The sequence below is a fragment of the Sturnira hondurensis genome, unplaced genomic scaffold (genome assembly GCF_014824575.4).
Source record: "Sturnira hondurensis isolate 20B ecotype Veracruz unplaced genomic scaffold, ASM1482457v3 Scaffold0020392, whole genome shotgun sequence".
NCBI classification, from domain to species: Eukaryota; Metazoa; Chordata; class Mammalia; order Chiroptera; family Phyllostomidae; genus Sturnira; species Sturnira hondurensis.
This window is the reverse complement of record NW_028093023.1, coordinates 397,274-421,185: the sequence shown is the minus strand read 5'-3', so window position 1 is coordinate 421,185 and position 23,912 is coordinate 397,274. Positions and strand designations below refer to the sequence as shown.

Here is a 23,912-nt window from a genome sequence, read left to right as displayed (position 1 = left end):
CTCTTATATAATCACAGTATAGTTTTCAATCTATAAATTTATATTAATACTTTAATCTACTACTAATATTTCAGTTTAATCAGTTGACCTAATAATGTGTTCTATAGCATACTCTATCCCAGTGTAGTGTCACATCTCATTTATTTGTCATGCTACATTAGCCTCTTTTAATCTGGATTTATCCACAGACTTTGTCATTTGTGACATCGACAGTTTTGAAGGATACAGTCTCTCTGACATGTTAGATAAGAATTGAGATTTCCGCATTTTGTGTTTGTTGTTTCCTTGTGATTAGATGCAGGTTGTGCATTCATGGTGAGGGTCCTGCATAGGTTTTGTATCCTCCCTCAGGGCATCACATTTGTTATTCAGGGATGTTATTAATTTTGGTCATCTAGTCAAGGTATTATATGAGTTCTTCCTTATATACTTACTGTTTTAGAAAAAAATTCTTGTATCTAATGAGCAGTCTATGGGGAATACTTTAAGACCATTCAGATATCCTGCTTCTTATCAAAATTTCTACCTAGACTTAACACCATTGGTGATTTTGCCTGATTTAGTCTCTACTGTGATGGTCGCAAAATGCTAATTTTTCAACTACAGCCTTCCCTTTATATATACCAGTAGAAACTTGACATTTTATTGTAGAAAGACCCCCCATTTATTAGGTAATAAATAAAATGTTATTTATTTGGTCTATTTGTTATCAATATGAACTCACGATTCCCTTTCTTTAAAAATGTATTTTATTAATTATGCTATTACAGTTTTCCTTCCCCCCTTTATTCTTTCTGCCCTGCACCCCACCTCCCACCTGCATTCTTCACCCTTAATTCATGTCCATGGGTTGTACGTGTAAGTTCTTTGGCTTCTACATTTCTTATACTATTCTTAACCTCCCCTTGTCTATTTTCTACCTACCATCTATACTACTTATTCTCTGTACCTTTTCCCCCCTCTGTCCTCCTTCCATTCTCCCATGATAACCCTCCATGTAATCTCCATTTCTGTAACTCTGTTCCTGTTCTAGTTGTTTGCTTAGTTTTTTTTTAGGTTCAGCTGTTGATAGTTGTCAATTTGTTGTTAATTTACTGTTCACATTTTTTATCTTTTCTTAGATGAGTCCTTTTAATATTCCGTATAAGAGGGCTTGGTTGATGATGAACTTGTTTAACTTGTCCTTATCTGAGAAGCACTTTATCTGCCCTTTCATTCTAAATGAAAGTTTTGCTGGATAGAGCAATCTTGAATGTAGGTCCTTGCCTTTCATGGCTTCGAATACTTCTTTCCAGCCCCTTCTTGCCTGCAAGGTTTCTTTTGAGAAATTAGCTGATAGTCTTATGGGCACTCCTCTAGAGGTAACTGTCTCCTTTTCTCTTGTTGCTTTTAAGATTCTTTCATTATCTTTAATCTTGGTTAATGTAATTATGATGTGCCTTGGTGTGTGCTTCCTTGGGTCCAACTTCTTTGGGACTCTGAGCTTCATGGACTTCCTGGAAGTCTATTTTCTTTGCCAGACTGGGGAATTTCTCCTTTATTATCTTTTTGAATAAGTTTCAATTTCTTGCTGTTCCTTCTCTCCTTCTGACATCCCTATGATTTGGATGTTGGAAGGTTTAAAGTTGCCCCAGAGATTCCTAAGCCTCTCCTCATGTTTTGAATTCTTGTTTTTTCATTGTGTTCTGGTTGAATGTTTATTTCTTCCTTCTGCTCCAGGTTGTTGATTTGAGTCCCAGTTTCCTTCCTTTTACTGTTAGTTCCCTGTACATTTCTCTTCATTTAACTTTTTGTAGCCTTCACTTTTCTCTCCATTTTGCAACCATACTCAACCATTTCTGTGAGCATCATGATTGCCAGTGTTTTGAATTCTGCATCTGATAGATTGTCTGTCTCTTCATCGCTTACTTTTATTTTTGGAGTTTTGATCTGTTTTTTTATTAGGGCCATTTTTTTTTTGTCTTGGTACAGCTGTTATGATGTAAAGGTCAGAGCCTTAGGTATTCACTAGGAATGGGCAACTTGCGTCACTGTGTTGTGGCACTGTGTGTGGGGGATGGGTTGAGAGGGAACAGTGCCCCTTGCTTGGCTCTTAGCTGACTTTTACTTACTTCCCCTGCTACCCACAAACAAATTGGGCCCTTCTGGTGCTGATTCCTGGGTGGGTGGGCTTGTGTACATTCTAGGGCCCCATGGGTCTCTCCAGTGAACTGTCCTATGAGGCCTATGAAGAGTTTCTCCTGCTGTCGCAACTCCCTCAGGTTTTTACAGCCAGAGGTTTTGAGGCTTTATTTCCCAGTGCTGGTTGCATGGTCTGTTTTGCTCCCCAGTTGTTCTTCCCAGTTATCCACATGCAAATGTGGAATCACCTGGACTACCAGCCTCCACATTGCCCATTCTGGTCCTCCATCTGCCATCTCGGTCTGCCATCTCCAGACCGCCCACCTGGTCTTCTAGCAGCTGTTTTGCCAGGAGTCCTCTCCACCCTTGCTGCCCATCCCTACCCCTCCTACTGGTCTGAATGAATATTTCTTCTTTAATGCCTTGGTTGTTGAACTTCCATAAAGTTTGATTTTCTGGCAGTTCTGGTTATTTTTTGTTTTTAAATTTGTTGTCCTTTTGGTTGTGTGAGGAGGCAAAGTGTATTTACCTACACCGTCATCTTGGCTGGAAGTCTGATTCCCTTTTTTTTTAATGCTATATAATTTAGGACTTAATTATTTTGATGCTTAAACTCTTCTATATGTGGTCAGTGGCATGATCTGATCTTTTTGTTTTTTTAATTACATCCTTATCTAGAATAAGATATTTAAAGGCCAATCTTGTATCTACCATGCCCCAGCCCTGGGATCGGCCATTTCTCTGAGAAGACTTAGTTCCTTAGGTGGGGAATGAAACTAGATAACAAAATCTGGACATTAGATTTGAGTGCATTAGTTTTACAGCCATTGTATAAACACATGTAAAATCATTAGCATACTTGGTACATATGTCTTAGAGATACAACATACAATTTTTGAGAATGTAATGGTGTCCCAATTTATAGTTACAGCAATAAGTACAGTATTAAGGAATCAGAAGATTTTTTAAAATGTTTTATTGATTATGCTATTACAGTTGTCCCATTTCCCCCCTTCCCTCCACCCTGCACAGCCCCTCCCACCCACATTCTCCCCCTTTAGTTCATGTCCATGTGTCATACTTAAGTTCTTTGGCTTCTACATTTCCCAAACTATTCTTATCGCCCCCTGTCTATTTTCTACCTATCATCTATGCTACTTATTGTCTGTACCTTCCCATGCCTCCACTCCCCCTTTGATAACTCTCCATGTGATCTCCATTTCTGTGGTTCTGTTCCTGTTCTAGCTGTTCGCTTGGTTTGTTTTTGTTTTAGGTGTGGTTGTTAATTGTGAGTTTGCTATCATTTTACTGTACATGTTTTTGATCTTCTTTTTCTTAGATAAATCCCTTTAACATTTTGTATAATAAGGGTTTGGTGATGATGAACTCCTTTAACTTGACCTTATCTGAGAAGCACTTTATCTGCCCTTCCATTCTAAATGACAGCTTTGATGGATAGAGTAATCTTGGATGTAGGTTTTTGCCTTTCATTACTTGAAATACTTTTTTCCAGCCCCTTCTTGCCTGCAAAGTTTCTTTCAAGAAATTAGCCGATAGTCTTATGGGCACTCCTTTAGAGGTAACTGTCTCCTTTTGTTGCTTTTAAGATTCTTTCATTATCTTTAATCTTGGTTAATGTAATTATGATGTGCCTAGGTGTGTGCTTCCTTGGGTCCAACTTCTTTGGGACTCTGAGCTTCCTGGACTTCCTAGAAGTCTATTTTCTTTGTCAGAATGGGGAAGTTTTTTATTTTTCAGATAACTTTTCCACTTGTTGCTCTTCCTATTCTCCTTCTGGTACCCCTGTAATTCAGATGTTGGAACATTTAAAGATGTCCTGGAGGTTCCTAAGCCTCTCCTCATTTTTTTGAATTCTTATTTCTTCATTCTTTTCTGATTGAATGTTTCTTTCTTCCTTCTGGTCCACACCATTGATTTGAGTTCTGTGTTCCTTCCCATTAGTATTGGTTCCCTGTACATTTTCCTTTATTTCACTTAGTATAGACTTCATTTTTTGTCTAATTTGCGACCAGATTCAACCAACCACTGTGAGCATCCTGATTACCTTTGAACTGTGCATCTGATAGGTTGGCTACCTCTTCGTGACTTACTTGTATTTTTTCTGGAGCTTTGATTTGTACTGTTGTTTGGGCCATTTTTTTTTTTATCTTGACATGCCTGTTATCTAGTGAGGGGTAGAGCCTTAGGTGTTCACCCCAGTGGGGCAGCCCACGTTGCTGTGTTGTGGTGCTGTATGTGGAGCAGGGGTCTGAGAGGGAACAGTGGCACTTGCTCCACTCTCTGCCGGATTTCAGTTACTTCCCCTGCTTCTCACAAGCAAATTGGGGCCTTCTGGTTCTGATTCCCAGGTGGGTGGATTTGTGTATGTTCTAGGACCCCATGGGTTTCTCCAAGGAACTCTCCCATGACTCTGGGAATTTCTCCCACTGCCACCTCAACCCCCCCAGGGGTTTTTTGTCAGAGGTTTGAGGCTTTATATCTCAGTACTGGGACCCTGGGTTGCACACTCTGTCTTGCTTCCCCCAGTTTTGCCTGGTTTATCTGTGTGTGAATGTGTGACTGCCTGCTGAGCCCAGCCCACTCCACAATCCGCAGCCTCACTGGTTCTGCCATCTACCACCTTGTGCACCAGGGGTCTGCCAGCTGCCACCTTGCCTCGAGTTCTCTCCACCCACCTGCCCATCTCTGCTCCTTGTACCAGTGTGGATGAATGTGTCCTCTCTAACTCCTTGGTTGTTGGACTTCTATACATCAGTTTTCTGTCATTTCTGGTTGTTTTTTGTTTTTAAATTGTTATTGTCCTTATTTTGGTTGTGTGAGGAGGCTCAGTGTGTCTATCTATGCCTCCATCTTGGCCAGAAGTCGTCAGAAATTGGAAGATTTTTGTCATCAAATTTGTGTTGCCAACCTTTTCTTGGATTTCATAGAAAACATAACTGGTGTTAGCTTCATGTCCAAATAGAATTTCAGTGGGCGGTGTTGGTAAAAAGGGGGTTGTTTCAGGGATAAGAAATTGCTTGTATGTTAACAATTTGTTAATAACTGAACATTAAAAGTAACATTAAATAGTATGTTTAATAGATGCCTGATTTCTGCCAGTGTGGGAAAAAGTGAAGGTTAGGTGGAAAAGGTTGTTTGAAGTCATGGTTAGAGGACTTTTGAATATCAGACTTAGAATTGGGTTCTTTACTAAGAAGGTAACAGAGAGCTTTGGAGGTTTTTGAATAACGTCATAACAAGCTTAGCTCTTACTCCAGAGATTAGTCTATAAGACAATGAGAAATTAGAGTGAAGGAATTTCCAGGTAAGAGGTATAAAGAGGCTGTTACAGAAGGAAAGTGGGAAAGGGAAGGAAGGACAGGAAGGAAAGGAAAGAAAAAGAAAGGAGTGGATTAGAATAGTGGTTTTCAACCTGTCCTCCAGAACCCCAGGGGTGTGGGTCAAAGCTAGGAGAACGGGAGGGTTTGTGAGCTGGGCACCAACTTAGAAGTCCTGTTGGTTCTGTGGGAGTTTTTAAGTATCCCTTTAAAGAAAAATTTTCCTGGCTAAGGAATGAAGTCCATAGTGAAATGTTGTTTTAAAAAGAGTTAAAACCAGCATTTGTTTGCATCTTATTTTTTTGTTTCTTAAACTTATTCTTCTTTCCTATTCTCTTTTTCCAAAGTTGTGAGTCTATATCAGGAAAATAATTTTGTCATTAGATAAAGTAAGTCAAATTGTATATGTGTTTTAAATGCCAAAGGATTAATGTCACAAGACCATGTGCTAATAACTCTTTCTCAAGAAACAAGATATTCTTGGCCAAAACCTTTAAAGTCAGGCTGAAGTCTTTTCTTTTGCTCATTCTATACAGGAATCCACCATGAAATCCTGTTGGCCTTACCTTTCAGTTATGTTCTCTCTAAATCTGACCACCTTCAACACCTTCAGTGCTACCAACCATCATCATCCTCTCTGTCCTTCTACTTTCTTTCCCTTTTTCTGCCCTTGCCTCAGTAGCCCATTCCCTTTCCCTGGGATGTGTATGCTTATGGCCTTGGTAAAGAGTGCGGCCCCAAAATAAGCATAGTTAACTTTCATGTTTATCTTTTGCTCAAATATTACATTCTTAGCAGGGTCTACCCTAAACTCCTCAGTGACAGTGTTCTCCCCTCCCACATGCACATTTTCCAGTTCCCTTTATCTTGTTCTGTTTTTTCCCCTCTTGCATTTTATCACCTAACATACCCTATAATTATTCGTAATGTTGTTTGCTGACACCAGAGTTTGAGCTCCAGAACAGCATTATTATTATTCATTTTGCTCATTGGTCTATCCTAAGCAACAGAATGATACCTGGCACATAGTAGGCCCTCAGTAAACATTTTTAAGGAGGAAGGACTTGTTACTGAGCATACAATCAGTAAGCTTGGTTACTAGGATTCTAGCACATAGCGGACTTGAGAAAGTAAGTACAAGAAAGGATGGGATATTGTGTGAATCACCCTGTGTTCCTTGGATCTGAGCCTATGACAATAATTAACCTGGATAAAATAGGCCTGGAAAATACTGCATTTGCTGTCCCTTTGTTGGAAAATCATTTTGTATGTTAGCATATTGGTAGCTGTATGAACCCTTCTAATAACCTCTTCTTGAACTCACTTGGTCACAAAACTCTCTTCTGGTAACTCACTTATCACTGTGGGACACTCCTGGCAAACACAGTTTGAGAAAAACCATCATGGAAAACTTTGTGTAGGTCCCCCACCTGAGAGATTGGCAGTTCCTTTAGGTTGTTATCTGTTGGTGAGCTGTGCTGCTGAGAAGAGGCTGTAGTATATCAGGCTCAAGACTCCAGCTTTTAGTTATTCTTCTTACAGTGAAGAGCCTTTTAAAAAGTACCTTTTATTTTAGGTTTTGGGGAATAAGATAATCATCCCTTCCCTGGATGGAGACCTTTTCCAGTGGGACCGAGACCATGAGAACATGGAAACAGTTCCTTTTACAGTTGAATCACTTCTTGAATCTTCTTATAAATTTGGAGATGATGTTGTTTTGGTTGGAGGAAAGTCTCTCACTACATATGGACTCAGTGCATATAGTGGAAAGGTAAGTGAAAATGTTGAATTTATTTGGGGAGAAATCAGTAAACATTTTTAAGGAGGAAGGACTTGTTACTGAGCATACAATCAGTAAGCTTGGTTACTAGGATTCTAGCACATAGCGGACTTGAGAAAGTAAATACAAGAAAGGATGGGATATTCTGATGAGAAATCAGAATCGATATGGATAGAAGAAGTAGTTTTCTTAAAGTGTACTATTACAGGCTGAGGTTTATTAAAGTTTTTCCCCCAAGAATATCATTTGTTTTAATAAAAATCTATGAAGTAGAAAGGGGAAAATATTACTGAGAGAGTAACTCTTAGATTTATCCAAGATAACAGAATAGACAGCAGAGCCAGGATAATAGGAGGGAGACAGCATGTTCTACTGGGTGTCAGATGCATTTATTATACATCATTTTGAAATCCTCACAGTATTCCTAAGGGTTACATATTTTTGTTTCCATTTGGGTAGATGAGGAACCCTTTAAAGATCATTAACAATTCTAATAAGAATAATTGTACCACTCATTTCTTTATCTAGTTTGATCCTATAATAAGAGGATCCAGGAAAAAAGTTTGTGCTCACATTAAAAACAAGAGAACTGGTAAGACTTTAAAAGGTTCAGAAACTTCCAAGGTCAGATTTGACTTGATCTGTCTGATAAAGTCCTGCTGTTAAAACCTAAACTTTGTTCCTATTAGCTCTTAGGATGTGATCGTAATCAGCATCTAAGATTGGGTATTGTAATAAAAATCCATTAGGAATAATTAATTAAAAACATCTTTTTAAGAAAGGTAAAAATCTTTTTAAAATCCTTAACATATTGATGTGAGAATATTTTATAAGTAGACTTAAGACTGAATCAAGAAAGCATAGAAAAATTACCCTTTGAACCTTGAGTTTTTCAAACTTTAATGATTCCTTATCTAAGTGCTGGACCCATACCCCTTGTTGCAGAAGCTTTTCTGCTTCTCCCCCACCTTCTTCTGCATTGCATTGGGGAGACCTTGTGTTCTCTGTTTACTTCAGTGATCTCATCTGTTAAACGCTGAGATCAAACCAACTCCTCTGGTTCTCTAACTGGATGTACTTTCTGCAAAAGTCTGGTATTCTAGCAGCTACACTTCTTTCTTTGAGAATTTTAGTTTGGGGTCATATTAAGAGTCTTCCTTTTTATTTTAATAAAGATTTGAAGGAGGTACTTTGTAATACTGTAGCTACCAGAAAAAGTTCAAATTTTCAAAAACCAACTATATCTATTATGTGGAAACTCTGAGGTTGATGTTATAAATTTATCTGAAATTTTATTAAATGATATTGTTAATATATAAAAGTTGGTTATCCATTTCTTTTTGTGTATTCCATGAAAATTTTCAAGGTAAGACTAAAATGATCTAAATCTTTAAAATCACTCCCTGAAATATTCATTGCTACTTTTATGATTCTAAATAGTTCATTTTAGGAGTTGGTAATTAATTTGTTTCTTAATAGTTGGGTATTTCTTACACATTTTATATATTTAAAAAAAGTAAGTTAGAGATTCTTTTAATGGCTCGTCTCTAGTAACCTTTTTTAAACTAATTTTACATGTCTTTCAGGTGAGGTACATCTGTTCAGCTTTGGGTTGTCGCCAATGGGATAATGATGAAATGGAACAAGAAGACATCCTGCTTCTGCAACATACCCAGAAAACTGTTAGAGCTGTGGGACCTCGCAGTGGCAATGAGACGTGTGTATTCAGACAGTGTTGCTGCTCATATTATGTAGAACTACACCAAGATCAAAATTCATCAGATTTTTCTTTGCAGATTTTCTGAACTATTTTGGTTCCCTATAAGTATTTTCTTCTTAAAGTATGAAAATGTAATTTATTTGGTAAAATTTATTTTTTTCAAATAATGAATTTTTAATGTAATTTTATATTTAAACATGATAAAAATAAGATGATGGGATAAGATGCTGTTCTTAAACTACATATATGTGTGATTTTCTAAAATCCTAATATTTAATTTTTAAATTGTCTTTGTAGTAAAAATTATATTAGATCTCATCTTTATGTTTGGAAAGTGAACCAGACTTTCAAATTTAGTTTAGTATGATGCAGTATAATTAATTTTCCCCAATTCAGTTAAGAATGCATTTTTTTTATGTTTATTGGACTGTGAGTAGAGAAAGTATCTGCTGACAGCCTAACTTTTTTTTATTTTGATAGGATTTTGTGTTTTATTTTTTTAATGTTTGAGTGCTTGCTGAGTGCTCAGCTACCTTAGGAACAGATGTTCAAATTAATTAGAATTTTGAGTTACCGGTACAAGAAGAATCTGGTGTCTAAGATCCATGTTCCTAAGAGTGTGTATATATGTGTTTGTATATGTGTGTGTATGTATTTTGTTTACTCTAGAAAAGTTCTTTTATTTGGCTCCTTTGTTTCAATAGATGTAATTTTAAGCTCATTTTATATCTAAGTGACAAGATATTATACTATTAATAGGTAAGTGATTTTTTCCATATATTAATTATAGAGGAAATGTTATTATTGTCACTTTATGAATAAGAACACTGAAACTGAGAAAAGATTAAGGGACTTTCCAGATCTCAGTGAGTAGAGATTGTAGGTAAGGTGGTATGTGAGGCTTGGCATACTGTGTCACATTGCCCTTCAAGATATGCTTTCATATAAATTTAAAATTCATGTGTTCATCTTGCCGTTTACATTAGTTTACTGGCAGACATGAATTTCTCTGCACTTGAGTGAAATGTGCCCAGACTTTAATTAAGAAGTAAGGGCACCTGAATGCTGCCTCATTTTAAGATGACTTTGATGTGTTTTGAAAAAAGACTTTCTGATTTGGAAATGTAAAACATTAATTTTTGAGAGAAAATCTGTGCCATAGCTGTCAGATCACAATTTTCAGAATCATTGTTTCTGAAGAGTCGGGGCAAAGTTACACCCTCTTGTGGCGTGAATTATCAGTGCTTCTTTACAGAAGATTTTGTGGAGTTTTTCTCATCAAAAGATCTTAATTCTGCCCTGGCTAGTGTGGCTCAGTGGATTGAGCGCAGGCCTGCAAACCAGAGTATCGCGGTTCAATTCCCAGTCATGGCACATGCCTGGGTTGCAGGCCAGTTTCCAGTAGGGGACCCATGAGAGGGAACCATACATTGATGTTTTTCCCCTCTCTTCTCCCCTTCCCCTCTAAAGATAAATAAATAAAATTTAAAAAAAGATTTTAATTATTATTATTTTTTTTACTCTAGAAAAATTCTTTATTTGGCCCCCTTGTATCAAGTATAAATTTCTGAAACATGCCTTTGTGAATTTAAGGTGGAATTTCAGTGTTGGGCACTTTGAACTTCGATATATTCCAGACATGGAAACTAGAGCTGGATTTATTGAAAGCACCTTAAAACCCAGTTGGAGCAAAGAGTCTGGAATTATTTCAGATGTGGAAGAACAGGAAGCTGCCCTTGTGGATACAGTGATAAAAGTCTCAGTTGCTGATTGGAAGGTTATGGCTTTTAGTAAGAAGGGAGGACATCTGGAATGGGAATATCAGGTACCTAAAACCATTGAGAATTTATGAACTGTTTCTTCCTTTCTGTTTGACCAAGCATTAGGTAGTGGGAAATGACTGCATTTTGAATTTTTAACTTATTCTCTGTGATTAAGAAATTTGTGGTTTCATACCTGTTAGAATGGCTATTTTGAAAAAGACAAAAGACACGTGTTCGTGAGGATGTTGGTGAACAGTGTACAATAGGGTATCTTTGTACACTGCTAATGGGGATGTAAATTGGCCCAACCCATATGGAAAACAGTTTGGAGGTTCCTCAAAAAATTAAAAATAGACCTGCTGTGTGATGTAGCAATTCCACTTCTGGGTACATACTCAGGTAGTACAAAGAGATATTTGTACTACCATGTCCAGTATAACATTATTCATAGTAGCCAAGGTATGGAATCAGTCTAAGTGTCCATCAGTGGATGAATGGATAAAGAAAATGTGGTGTGTGTATATATACATATAATGGGATTATTCAGCCTTAAAAAAGGAAATCCTGTCAGTTGCAACAATATTGATGAACTTGGAGGACATTGATATAAGCCAGACACAGAAAGTTAAATACTACATCATCTCACCTACATGTGGAATCTAAGAAAGTTGAATCCATAGAAGCAGACAGGGGAATAATGATTGCTAGAGGATGGGGGAAAGGGGAGTGGGGGATGTTGGTCAAGGGTGCGAAGTTTCGGTTATGCGGGATGAACAAATTCTGGGGATATAATGTACAGCATGGTGATTAGTGTAGTTAATAATTCTATATTGTATACTTGAAGTTTGCCAAGAGAATAGATGTTTTAAAAAAAACCTTTTCCTGCTTTATTGAGGTATAACTTACAAGGAAAAACTATATATATATTTGGTTGGTACATTGTAATGATTTGATATACGTGTACATTATGAATGAAGAGAGTAGATCTTAAAGGTTCTTACCACGTGCACACAAAAATCACAAAACATGCGAGGCGATGTGTGTGTTAATTAGCTTGATTGTGCTCATCATTTCAGTGTATATGTAAATCAAAATATCACATTTTCATAATAAGTATACATCTTTTTGTCAATTATATCTCCATAAATTTGGAAAAATAAAAGTTTTAAAAATTTGTGATTTTTAAATGGTATTTTAGAAGTTAGAATACATAAATACTGCTTGAAATAATATTTAGACTTTTTCCCCACTTTTGTTTAGTTTTGTACTCCCATTGCATCTGCCTGGTTGGTTAAGGGTGGAAAAGTTATTCCCATCAGTCTTTTTGATGATACTAGTTATGCATCTAATGATGAAGTTTTAGAAGATGAAGAAGATATTGTAGAAGCTGCCCGAGGAGCCACAGAAAACAGTGTTTACCTGGGTGAGTGAACCTTATATAGTGATAGTACAAATTGACATCTAGATTTGATTCCTACATTGTTCCTTCTTACTTCAGATGTGCCTATTGTAGTTTTAATAACTACTGTAAATACATTCTATGCCTTAGGTTGCCCTGAGATTTATACTTTGATTTCCATTCCTGCTATTTTGTTTCATTTATCCAATTCTGAAGTTTTTAATTACTATAACTCTTTTCCCTTCTGAGACCTATATCATAAAGGCTTAGAAATGTTGCTATTATACATGTACATAGCTCATTTCAAGTTATTGATATATCCTCAAAGTCTAAAACTTTCTACATTTGTATTTGTACTTGCAGTTTGCTCCTCCCTTAAAAATTATGTTAACTTTTACTATGCATCTATACAACTTTTTTAAAAAGTAAAAAAAATTTGGAATGCTTCTAGGCAATTGAAGTTCTTTAAAAACTTTTTGAAAAGCCTTGAATCCAATAATTTGAACTAATATAGGTGGTCAGATACTCACAGACTTCTTTAAGTTTTATCAGTGTGCTATCCACCATTCATCCTCAATGAAATGCAAGAATTTGAAAGATTAACATGTTATACATGTGTAATGATAATATTTAACTGAATTGTTAGCAGTATCTCTGGAATTGTAGATGTTTAGGTTTCCTTAAGGAGAATGTTACTTCATCTAAGTTATTAGTCTCCTAAGAGTACACTAATGACTTTTCTTTGAATTTTGCTACTGGATGTGTTTTCCAGTAGTTACTGAAAATTTTTATTCAATGAGAAATAATTGTGTGGACCTTGTGTGTAACTTTCCTCCCATATTTTTGTTGATTAGCCTTTGGGTCATTTGCTTCAGGCATGGTTCTTTGAAAAGAGCTGTATAACACATGAAAAATACTGGAATTAATCTAATATTATTAAATCAAAATGAATCTCTTTGAAAAAGATTATTGGTGTTTTATTATAAACATAACTGATAATGTTCTGGTTGATTCAGGAATGTACAGAGGCCAGCTGTATCTTCAATCATCAGTCAGAATTTCAAACAAGTTTCCTACGAGCCCCAAGGCCTTGGAATCTATTAATAATGAAAATGCAGTTATTCCTTTGCCAACAATCAAATGGAAACCTTTAATCCGTAAGTGAATTGGAAACTTTCATAAAGTTTATTAACATGTTCAGAAGCCTAATTATTTTGTGTCTTTGCCCTAGTTTTGACTACCACAGAGATTACAATGATTATATTCTCTGTATTTTCTGAAAAACTAGGGAGGTATTTCAAATGTTAATGAATTCTAATTATCATTTAGAACATGATTCCATGAAACAGCAGTTCCTTCACCAGAACTCAAGGTTAATAAAATATTTCCCTGTACAACTTAGGAAAACTCTTAACCATTCATTAATCATGCCTAAGTATCAGTGCTTAACCTACTTATATCAAGAATATTTATGAAAAATTATCAAGTTGTTACATCATAATCTTTGAAACACTTAATGAATTGAAATTACATACTAGCCTACCTACTTTCATCAGTTATCTTTTTGTACCTTGTGTATATATATTTTTTAATATGGTAATTACCTTTTTAAAAAAATATTTTATTTATATATTTTTAGAGAGAGGGGAAGGGAAGGAGAAAGAGTGGGAGAGAAACATCAATGTGTGGTTGCCTCTCACATGTCCCCTACTGGGGACCTGGCTTGCAACCCAGGCATGTGCCCTGGCTGGGAATTGAACTGGTGACCCTTTGCTTCACAAGCCCATGCTCAGTCCACTGAGCTACATCAGCCAGGGCCCTTGTGTATATTTTTTATCACACAGTTTTTAAGTACTTGTTTAAAGAATTTATTAGACTGCTTTTCAAGGGAAAGAACCTTGAACCATTTGTTTATCTTATATGCTTGTATTGAACTGTGGTTGCATATCTGTTTTTTGAAAGAATGAGGTACATATGTTTTCATGAAAGTCATATTGGTTAAGTTTTTACATTTTCTTTTAGATTCTCCTTCCAGGACTCCTATCTTGGTGGGGTCTGATGAATTTGATAAGTGTCTTAGTAATGATAAGTTTTCCCATGAAGAGTACAGTAATGGTGCACTTTCAATCTTGCAGTATCCATATGGTAAGTGTGATTACTCTTGGGTTAAAATGCTGTTTTATTTATTTATTTTATATATTAACTTGGAATTAATTAATAGAATTTAAATGAAATGTAGTTAATTGGAGGGTGGAAAAATAAAATACTGTAGAAGGCAGTATTGTGAATGGTGGCCAAGGTGCAAGTTGCAAAGTCAGGTTGCCAAGGTTCAAATTCATTTTGTTACGTGCTGGGTTGGGCATCTAACTTTACTTTGTGTCATCTGTAAAACAAGGATTGTAGTCTTCATGTCTATTTATTGGGTTGTTGTGAGGTCTGAGATAATGTGTGTGCAAACTTAATTAATACCATGCCTGGCAAATAAGTGTTCAATAACCACTAGTTGTTCTTATTAGTCTTTATTGAATTATCAGCTGATATAATGTAGTCAATATAAAGTCACTCTGTTTAATGAAGAAAATATGTGTTTCCATAAAGCTATGTGAAAATACTGTAAAATAAGGTATTTTAATTTTGTTTGCAGACAATGGAAATTATTGCAAAGGTCAAAAATAGGTGAACTTTGGTAGGAAATACATTCCCATGTATTTAAAATTGACATATAATAAGATACATAGGTCTTTGTGTCTTGCGCAGTTAGATATTAAAAAAATAAAGTCCTCAAATTTGCATTAGACAAAACCATAGATTCCTCATCAGTTACATTAGCTATTAGAACTGGGAAATAATTGTAGAACTTAAATTGATTAAAAAACAACAACAAACCCAGAGAGAGCTATGAACTAGAAACAGCAGTCTTTATCTGATTTGATCAAACTACAGGTATGAGAGCACTTTGTAATCTGCCCACATAATACAATATAGAAGACAAAAAAGACAGTCTGCTTTCTAGACAAACTCATTTAGACAACCTAGAATTAACCAGGCAGTGTGATGGAAATATTTTCCTTTCAGCCTGTGAAGAATGATTCATGCTAAAATTTGGCTTTTGAGTGATGCTAAGTAAAAGTAAAGTTTAAAGTCTTTCAAGGAAGTTGAGTACTGTCTAATTCTTTAATAATTAATTAAAGGATTTAATTATTAATGAAGTAATGAGTGGGTTGGCCCTTACATTTTTTCTAGTCTTATTATTCGGTATAAAGAAAATTTATTTTTTAATAGTTCATTTTTTGTATTTTTTCTATTATCTTATCCCCCCCATACCCTCTTCCACCTCCACTCACTCTCTGCCCCTGCAGCAATCACCACTCAGTATAAAGAATATTTATAATGCTTATGGGATAAAGGAAAATACTGCATAGTGAAAAAGAAAAAGTTGGGTAAATGAGGCTATTTAGTGGGTTAGAGAAGAGATGAAACTTCTATAAAAGGAATTAATGTCATAAGTCATAGAAAAATTAATTTCCAGTAAGTAAAGGTATATCTGATTTGGATCATCTTTTAAAAATTTAAATAACCTTTTAATGTTTGTATTTCAAGATAATGGTTATTATCTACCATACTACTGGAAGGAAAGGAGCAAACGGAGCACAAGGAACACACAGATGACAGTCAGATTTCTCGACAACCCAAATTACAACAAGAATGTCCGCAAAAAGGACCCTGTTCTCCTTTTACATTGGTGGAAGGAAATAGCTTTAACTATTCTGTTTTGTATCATAGCAACAACTTTTATTGTTTGCCGACTTTTCCATCCTCAATCTCACAGAGTAAGACATATTTTAGAATCTAATGTATTTCAAAGTGTTTGGAGTTTATAAAACTAATTGTGAGTGTTGGGGGTGGGTGTGAGGGGTACATTTACTTAAGTTTTACGGTAAACTCATTGTTACCCATATGCCATTTCCACTTCCTTACCTTTCATTTCTCCTCAGTGAATAGCAGTCTGGCTTCTATCTGTGTCATTCCCCTTCCATTTCACAAGGGTGATGCAGTATTATGTGTTTTTATAATGCTTTTATTTTTCTCAATATTATTTCTTCTTCAATATTATTTCATAGCCTGAGATTGTTAGCTAACTTTCATTCATCTTTGTACTGATAGTGTGGTTTTCCCCCCACCTTACCAGCAAAGGAAAGAATCTGAAACTCAATGTCAAACTGAAAATAAATATGATTCTGTAAGTGGAGACGCTAATGACAGTAGCTGGAATGACATAAAAAATTCTGGATATATATCACGGTAAGAGTCTTGTCATAAAATATTTATGTGTGGTAGTTTCTGGTGGCAACTGTTAGATTAAAGTAGAAATGGCCTCTAGAATAAGACCTTGTTTAACTATTTTTTTAATGTGTGACTATCTATATAAATAAAACATACACTTAACCCTCAAGTAACTTAAACTTATTCAAAGTGTATGAATCCTAAAATGGGTAGAAATAGAGCGTTACAGAAGTTTAGAATTTCAGCCACCAAATTTGAAGTTTTTATCAGATAATTTAGTTGTTGGGGGTCTACTGGGCTTGAGAGGTTTTCTTAGGCTCTGCCGAGAAAGAAATGCCAATCAGCCATAAAATAGACAATAAAGAGCTTTATTGGTGTTTGCGCACCCTGGTGAGATTCTCCCAGTCTGCAGGATGAGGCCGGGAGCAGTCACACCAGGAGCAGGGAATGTAGTGGGGTTTTATTTTCGTTGGCTCCCCGTGGGAGCTGGGGATTGGTGCCCTCTGAACAAGAAGCAGTACAGCATTGGTGGTCTCTTCCTCGGACTCAGGTTACTGTGAAGATGTCCATCTTGACAAAGTGCAGCCGGAGCTTCCTCCTATCCCCGCCCACCCTAACAGGGCTCAGCATTAATAATATTAAATAATTGTTTTATTAGACTATGATATAAATCTCCATATGTGACTTAAACCTCATTTATTTCATCTTTATTCTGTTTAGATTAGAAGTAGGAGGATGGGGAAATAAGCCAATAGAATAGATTGTTTTTAAAGGCAGAAGTGGTGAGTAGGTTGCCTAAGAAGTAGTCAATTTGAATAATTTTGCAAGAAGGGGCTGGAAAGAAGTATTCCAAGTCATGAAATCCAAAGACCTACATCCAAGATTGCTTTATCCAGCAAAACTTTCATTTAGAATGGGAGGACAGATAAAGTGCTTCTCAGATAAGGTCAAGTTCAAGGAGTTCATCATCACCAAGCCCTTATTATATGAAATGCTAAAGGGACTTATATAAGAAAAAGGAGATGAAAAATATGAACAGTGAAAGGACAGCAAACACAGTTTTTAACAACCACACCGAAACAAAAGCAAACCTAGAGGACAGCTAGATCACGAGTAGAACTATAGAAATGAAGAACACATGGAGGGTTAGCAACAGGGGAGTGGGAGGAGGAGAAGGGGGGAGAAGGCACAGAAAATAGCATAGACAGTAGGTAGAAAATAGATAGGGGGAGGGCGAGAATAGTGAGGGAAAGTATAGAATCTAAAGAACTTGAGACACGTGGTTATAAACTAAGGGGAGGAGAATGGTGGGGGAGGGAGTGTACGCGTGGAGGGGAATCAAGAGGGGGGAATAGAACAACTGTAATGGTATAATCAATAAAATACATTTAAAAAAAAAAAGAAAAGAAAATAGAATTAGAGCCTGTGGCCCTGACTGGTGTTGCTCAGTTCTTGGGCCACATTCCGAAAAGTGAAAAAGGTAACCAGTTCGATTGCCTGTCAGGGCACATGCCTGGATCATGCACGGTTTCAGTCCCCGGCTAGGGCACATTTGAGAGGCAGCCAATAGATGTTTCTCTCCCTCTCGTTCTCCTTCTCCTTCCCTTCCCCTGTCTCTAAAAATAAATAAGTAAAATCTTTTTTAAATTAGAGCCTCTGAGCAATCTGTCACACATGCAGATTTGATGCTTGTGGTACAGGAAATGGTGCTGTAGTTCATTTTTCATATAGTATCACTACTTTTTCCCTTTGTATTGCTATTATACTTAGCACTGTAGTTAAATGGGGATGAGGAAAAGATATAGAACCTTACTGTAATTAGGATAATAGTTTTATGACAAAAAAGATGGAAAATGACAGCTAAAATGTGTGATATTTTCATTATCTATGGACTTAATTTATCTAAGCTGCATTCATACTGTATTATCAAAAATTGAGAACTTATTGTAATCAATTTGTTTTAACTACTAGTTTCTCAGAGCAAAATTTGCTAGGGGACTAAAAAGTGGTAAGGGCTTTAAGACCCCTACTGATAGAGATGCTAATGTGTCAGTGACCAGCAATACCAGCAGGTAGTAAGAAAGAGAGGGAGAGAACAAAGAACCTGACAGCTTCCTGTGGGTAAACTGCTATAGAAGGCATTCATTGTTTCTTCAACTTTTTCTCTGAACAACTGTGTGCACGTCAGTATTTCAGGCTTTGGGAGAAACAGAAAGACTGGGCTTATTCTGGAGGAGCTTAAAGCCTATGGGGAGGGTAGTACTGGGTAAATACATAAACATATTAGACAAAGCAATGAACGAAGTGACTCACTCTGGTTGCGATGATTCAAGAGGACATCGTAAGTCAGTCACATTTTAATTGAACCTTAAATCATAAGTAAGCTGGATGGGAGGAGGAGGAGGAGGAATGAGGTGTGATGAATAGGTATATATATTTGTAAAGCTGTTGTGAAGAAATTTAGAGTAATGTACTCTACAATTAAATGACTTAATTTTCCTTTAACTTTATCCATTTCAAAAGTACAGTTAATAGCTTTTAAAATATAGGAGCTCTATAATAATACCTAATATATGTTGAGTGCCTACTATATTCTAGGCATTATTAAGAGTATGAGCTCTGGATTCAGTCACGAGTCCCAGTCCCAACTTTTGTTTATCAGCTGGGACCTTAGGCAAGGTGATAGATATTTATAGAGCCTATAAGCATATAAGAGATGTTTCTCTTTTCAGAAGATATACCCATTTTCATATAGATGTTTTCTTTAACATAGGAAGGTAATTCATGTACTACTTTAGGAGTAGTACATGAACTTCATGGGATTTTGCAGCTGGGAAAATGGGTTCGTACTGAAGTACCTTGACTAGCTATTTTTAGGGGTACAGATTATTATTCTTCATTCTCTGTGAAGATAATTAGTCATGGAGGGTTGGGATCTCTTGCTTCTCCTCCTTCTCTATGTTCTAACCAGTTGAGCCAACTACTAAATTAGCTTGGGTGTGCAAATCATAAATTAAAAAATTTAGTCTTATAAGAGATATGAAAGATAATCTAATTCAACTCTTCCCCCATATGGCTGAAAGAAAACTTCCACAGCATGCATGCATGCATGCATTCATACATTCACTTATTAATTTATGCATTCTTCAGTAGATATTTGTTATAGCTTTTATTTGCCAGGTAAGCCCAGTCTCTGAAAATACAAAGATAAATAAGAATGTATTGCTGTATTCAAGGCCCCCACAATTCAATGGCAGTGGGGAGAATGAGTTGCATGCAATAACTGCAAAATATTGAGATTAAGTTTTAATATAGTTCAAACAACTGTGTGCATACTGCTATGAGAACATTAAGATGGGGGTCTAGGAAGGGCTTACAGAGGTACTGAGATGAGCAGAATGAAGGAAGAATAGTTTCATTAAGTACAAAGAGGTAGGCCATCCCCTAGAGCAAATAGTAGAAGCAAAGCCCTAAATATGAGAGAGCCTGGTACAAGTTGGTTGTGAGGTCAGGCACAACCTGTAGCCACAGGGAGAAATGGCTACAATATGGAGGTCCATTTGTAAATGACAGATGCTGAGTTAGCTTCTGTCTGAACACTTTTGGGCATGAGCATACTAACTCATGAGGCAGGTCAGCCAAATTCAGATAGCTTTGGTTGCTAGAGCAGTTTCTGATTTGAAAAGTACCTAATTATGGTAGGATTGCTTAAATTTGTTCCATAAAGATTTCAGGTACTGACACAATATTAAAATACATTTTTGAATTGAGTACAGAACCTTTAGGTTAGAGAATTAAGGATATAAATATTTGATAGGTGATGGAAAGTATTAGATAGGACAGAACAGTAGTACAGTTGCTTTAAGAACAAGTGATTCCCAAGTGATTCCTGGGGTGGGAGGTATAAGGGGGTTAAATGGCAATGGAAAAAAATACAATAGAAAATGTGATTCCCAATGAAGCAGAAGTTTTTATATTTTTAATAAATTTCCTAGTGAAAAAATTAAAATGTGTTTGCTCAGCTTATAAAAACCAAGCATGCTATTAGTAGAATGCTAATAGTAGAATGCTAAGAATGCTATTAGTAGAATTTACATACTTTATTAAAATAAGTTCTATGAGACTTGTTGAATTTATATGTTTTATATGTCATGAAATACGATTGAACTGATTATTACATACTACAAAATTTAAAACTAATTGATTAAAAATTTTTTAGATATCTAACAGATTTTGAGCCAATTCAGTGCATGGGTCGTGGTGGGTTTGGAGTTGTCTTTGAAGCTAGAAACAAAGTAGATGACTGCAATTATGCTATCAAGAGAATCCGTCTCCCCAACAGGTAATGGATGGTACTTTTAGTAAACTTGGAGTTAGCACTGTGTAGTTTAATCTCATAGGCAATGTGTCTTTCTCACTATACTCCAAAGAGACTATAGAGAACGTTTTATGACTTTCTGAATCTTACATCTAAGTGCTACCAGGTAACTAGGTGTTTAAAAGGCATGATCTATTTTAATTGCTTTGAATCTACTTTTAAAAAATGTGCCCTTGTTTTATATTTTTAATAACTCAGAACTTTCCCATAGTGAATTTTAGTAACTATAGATTATAATACCTAGCACCATTTAAAAACAATCAATATTATGGTAAATAAGGAAAAGTATTAAAATAAAAATTATCTGTATCTTTTCTGCCTGATAAGCATTTTAGCATTTTAAAGTGTTTCCTTTTGATTTTTTTCTAGCCATAACTTTACCTAGGTATCAATTCAGTATAGGTTATTTTTATTAAAATAAAAATTATCTGTATCTTTTCTGCCTGATAAGCATTTTAGCATTTTAAAGTGTTTCCTTTTGATTTTTTTCTAGCCATAACTTTACCTAGGTATCAATTCAGTATAGGTTCATCTCTTGCTTCCTTCATTGTATCCTCAGTGTTTTCCATATTATTGAGTATTTTATTAAAATGTTAAAATACATTAAAAGTGTTTTTATAGCTGGATAATCCAGTTAATACATGTTCTGTATTATATTTAACTATTTTGTATTTTTACATATTTGTTTCCAATTTGTTACAATTAGAAATAACTTTGCAATGTTCACCTTCTTTTATTTCTTTGCTAATTCTTTTTGTTTTTCAAGTACAGTTATCTCCATTTTCTTCTCACTACTCCCTCCCACCCCAGCCATCCCCACCTCCCACCCTTGATCCTATCTGTCTTTGGCTTTGTCTATGTGCCCTTTATACAGCACCTTTTATAAAAATATTTGATCACATCTGTTTCCTTGGGGTAGATTCCTAGAAGTAGAATTTCTGGCTCAGAACAGTGTGATGCTTAAGATGATGAGCTTTTAGTAGTACCTTCCTTTTCACTTATTGTAGAAGGCACCTATGGATTTCTTTTTCTTTTCAAAAAAAATGTATTGAGTTTATTGGAGTGACATTGGTTAATAAAGTTATATATGTTTCAGGTGTACAGTTTATAATATATCACCTGTATATTGTGTGTTTACCACCCAAAGTCAATTCTCCTTCTATCACCATTTCCACCTCACCCCCTGTACTCTATTCTTCCTCCCTTCACCCCACTTTCTTTCTGGTAATCTCCTTACTGGTTGTTGTCTGTATCAGTGAGTTTTGTCTTTGTTTTGTTTAATCCCTTCACCTTTTTCCCCCAACTCCCCAACTCCCCTCCCCTCTGACAGATATCCGTTTGTTCTCTGTATCTATGAATCTCTTTCTATTTTATTTATTGGCTTATTTTTTCTTTAGATTCTACATATAAGTGAAATACTATCATATTTATTTGTCTTTCTCTGCCTAGTTTATTTTACTTAGCATGGATTCTTGGTAAATGTGCACTAACTGCCAGACTGTTCTAACTAGTAGTAAGATGTTCTGTACAACAGATAGGTGACATGGACCCTGGCTCATTGGGTCCGCAGCGTTATGGATGAGACGAGACATTCCCCAGACTACCGAGTCCTGTGGAGGAAAAGGGACAGCAAGACCACTCTCTCAAGGGGAGAGTGCCTTGGAGAGCCTCAGCCACTCTCTCAAGAGGAGAGTGCACTGACCCTTGCCTTGACAGACTTTTATTGCTTTTCTGAGCACATTACATGATGGTCCTCATTTACTATATACAGGTTCACTTATGTGGTTACCTTTTCCAGAAAACAAAGGAAAGGATGCCAGGAGAGGATTTCCAGAAAACAAAAGAGAAGGATGTTGCAGACCAAGGGCAAAAGTGTTTGAACTGGTTACGCTCCATACTGGGGAGGTTTAACACAGACATTAGGAAGTTATAGTAAGCACTTTCTGCCTCAATTCATGGTGAGGGAGTTTTAGCAAAAGCAAGTCTCAAAGTGGCCCAGGAAGAATGCAGGTCTGATTCCCCATAGAAGATCCTATCTGTGGGCATTGGTCCTGTGCATTGGACCTCACTTTCCACAGGGAGCTGGGCCCATGCCATGCAGGGACACAAGGATGGGATGGTTTGAGTACTATGGGACTAATTCATTTCTTTAGTATGTAATTTTTGAATAGTTTGAATATTTACATGTGCAAGGCAACACATAGGAAAGACTTCTGTGCTAAAAAACCTGTAACTATTTGAGGTTTTTGTGTATATACTCAGATCCACTGCAAAGAGGATTGTGATCCATGATTTACTTAAGTAAATAGCTTGTCATGAAAAAAGCACAGATGTAGCCAAAGGGCAGTCAAGGAAGGCAAGTTTATGGAGGTAGTGACTTCTGTGCTGAGTGTTCAAGAGTAGTCTATCCCTCAATAGACAGGTGTGTAGGGGAGGGATGGCCAAGTACCTGACATGTCCTGGGTGAATGTGCTAGGCAAGCATTCAAGGATGGTGAAGAGAATGGTGAGAGTTCTGGTAAGGGTAGAGCACAGGGGTAATAATTGGGAGGGGATGTGGAAGAGAAGATGGAAAAGATGGGTCATAGCATCTTCAGTGTCAAGCAAAGGAGTTTATATTTCTTTTTGTAGACTCTTATGGCTCTTTGAACAGAGCCATGTGATCAAAGTGGAGGTGACTGTGTCACAGGTGGGCATAGGTAACCAGGTTCTCAGTGATTGGGACAAAGAATTGAACCAAACACCCAGAGTTTATAGCAGAGAACATGGGAGCAGGCCAACTTCAAGCGGAGATTGACCTCACACGCTAGAGAGACTGTATTCTTACAGGGCGGATCCTTCCTGGCTAGTTTTGGCGGGCTTTTACTGCCCATGTGCAAGTAGTTGCATTACTTTAAAGCTACTTCAAATGTGGTCTCCTATGATTTTCCCTGATTAGCTCTTAGGGAAAGGGGTCCCACAGTGTTACTGAATTGACCCCCCCTTCTTCTGGGGTCTCCCTGTACTAGGTTCACCTTGCCCATTGCCAGAGAATTATAGCTCTCCATGTTAGAGATTGGTGAAAAGGAAAGGAATTATTTATTCAAGCTATACAGACTTAAGAGTAATGACTTAATATCTTCATCAAAAT

At 36.4% G+C, this 23,912-nt stretch overlaps 1 protein-coding gene across 3 annotated transcripts in view; it reads left to right on the top strand.

Annotated features, from left to right (window-relative positions):
* The window catches only part of EIF2AK3 (eukaryotic translation initiation factor 2 alpha kinase 3), a 92,762-nt gene that overhangs the window by 32,887 nt on the left and 35,963 nt on the right, over positions 1-23,912 (top strand). For all 3 annotated transcript variants that reach the window (XR_005064103.1, XM_037029642.1, XM_037029641.1), the window contains exons 3-11: positions 7,036-7,230; positions 8,826-8,956; positions 10,553-10,784; positions 11,983-12,145; positions 13,138-13,278; positions 14,144-14,266; positions 15,722-15,951; positions 16,311-16,423; positions 20,625-20,747. Coding sequence is in view for 2 of the 3 variants with exons in the window: in XM_037029642.1 (XP_036885537.1) it covers positions 7,036-7,230; positions 8,826-8,956; positions 10,553-10,784; positions 11,983-12,145; positions 13,138-13,278; positions 14,144-14,266; positions 15,722-15,951; positions 16,311-16,423; positions 20,625-20,747 (1,451 nt within the window). In the remaining variant the exon portion in view is untranslated. The remainder of the gene's footprint in view (positions 1-7,035; positions 7,231-8,825; positions 8,957-10,552; positions 10,785-11,982; positions 12,146-13,137; positions 13,279-14,143; positions 14,267-15,721; positions 15,952-16,310; positions 16,424-20,624; positions 20,748-23,912) is intronic.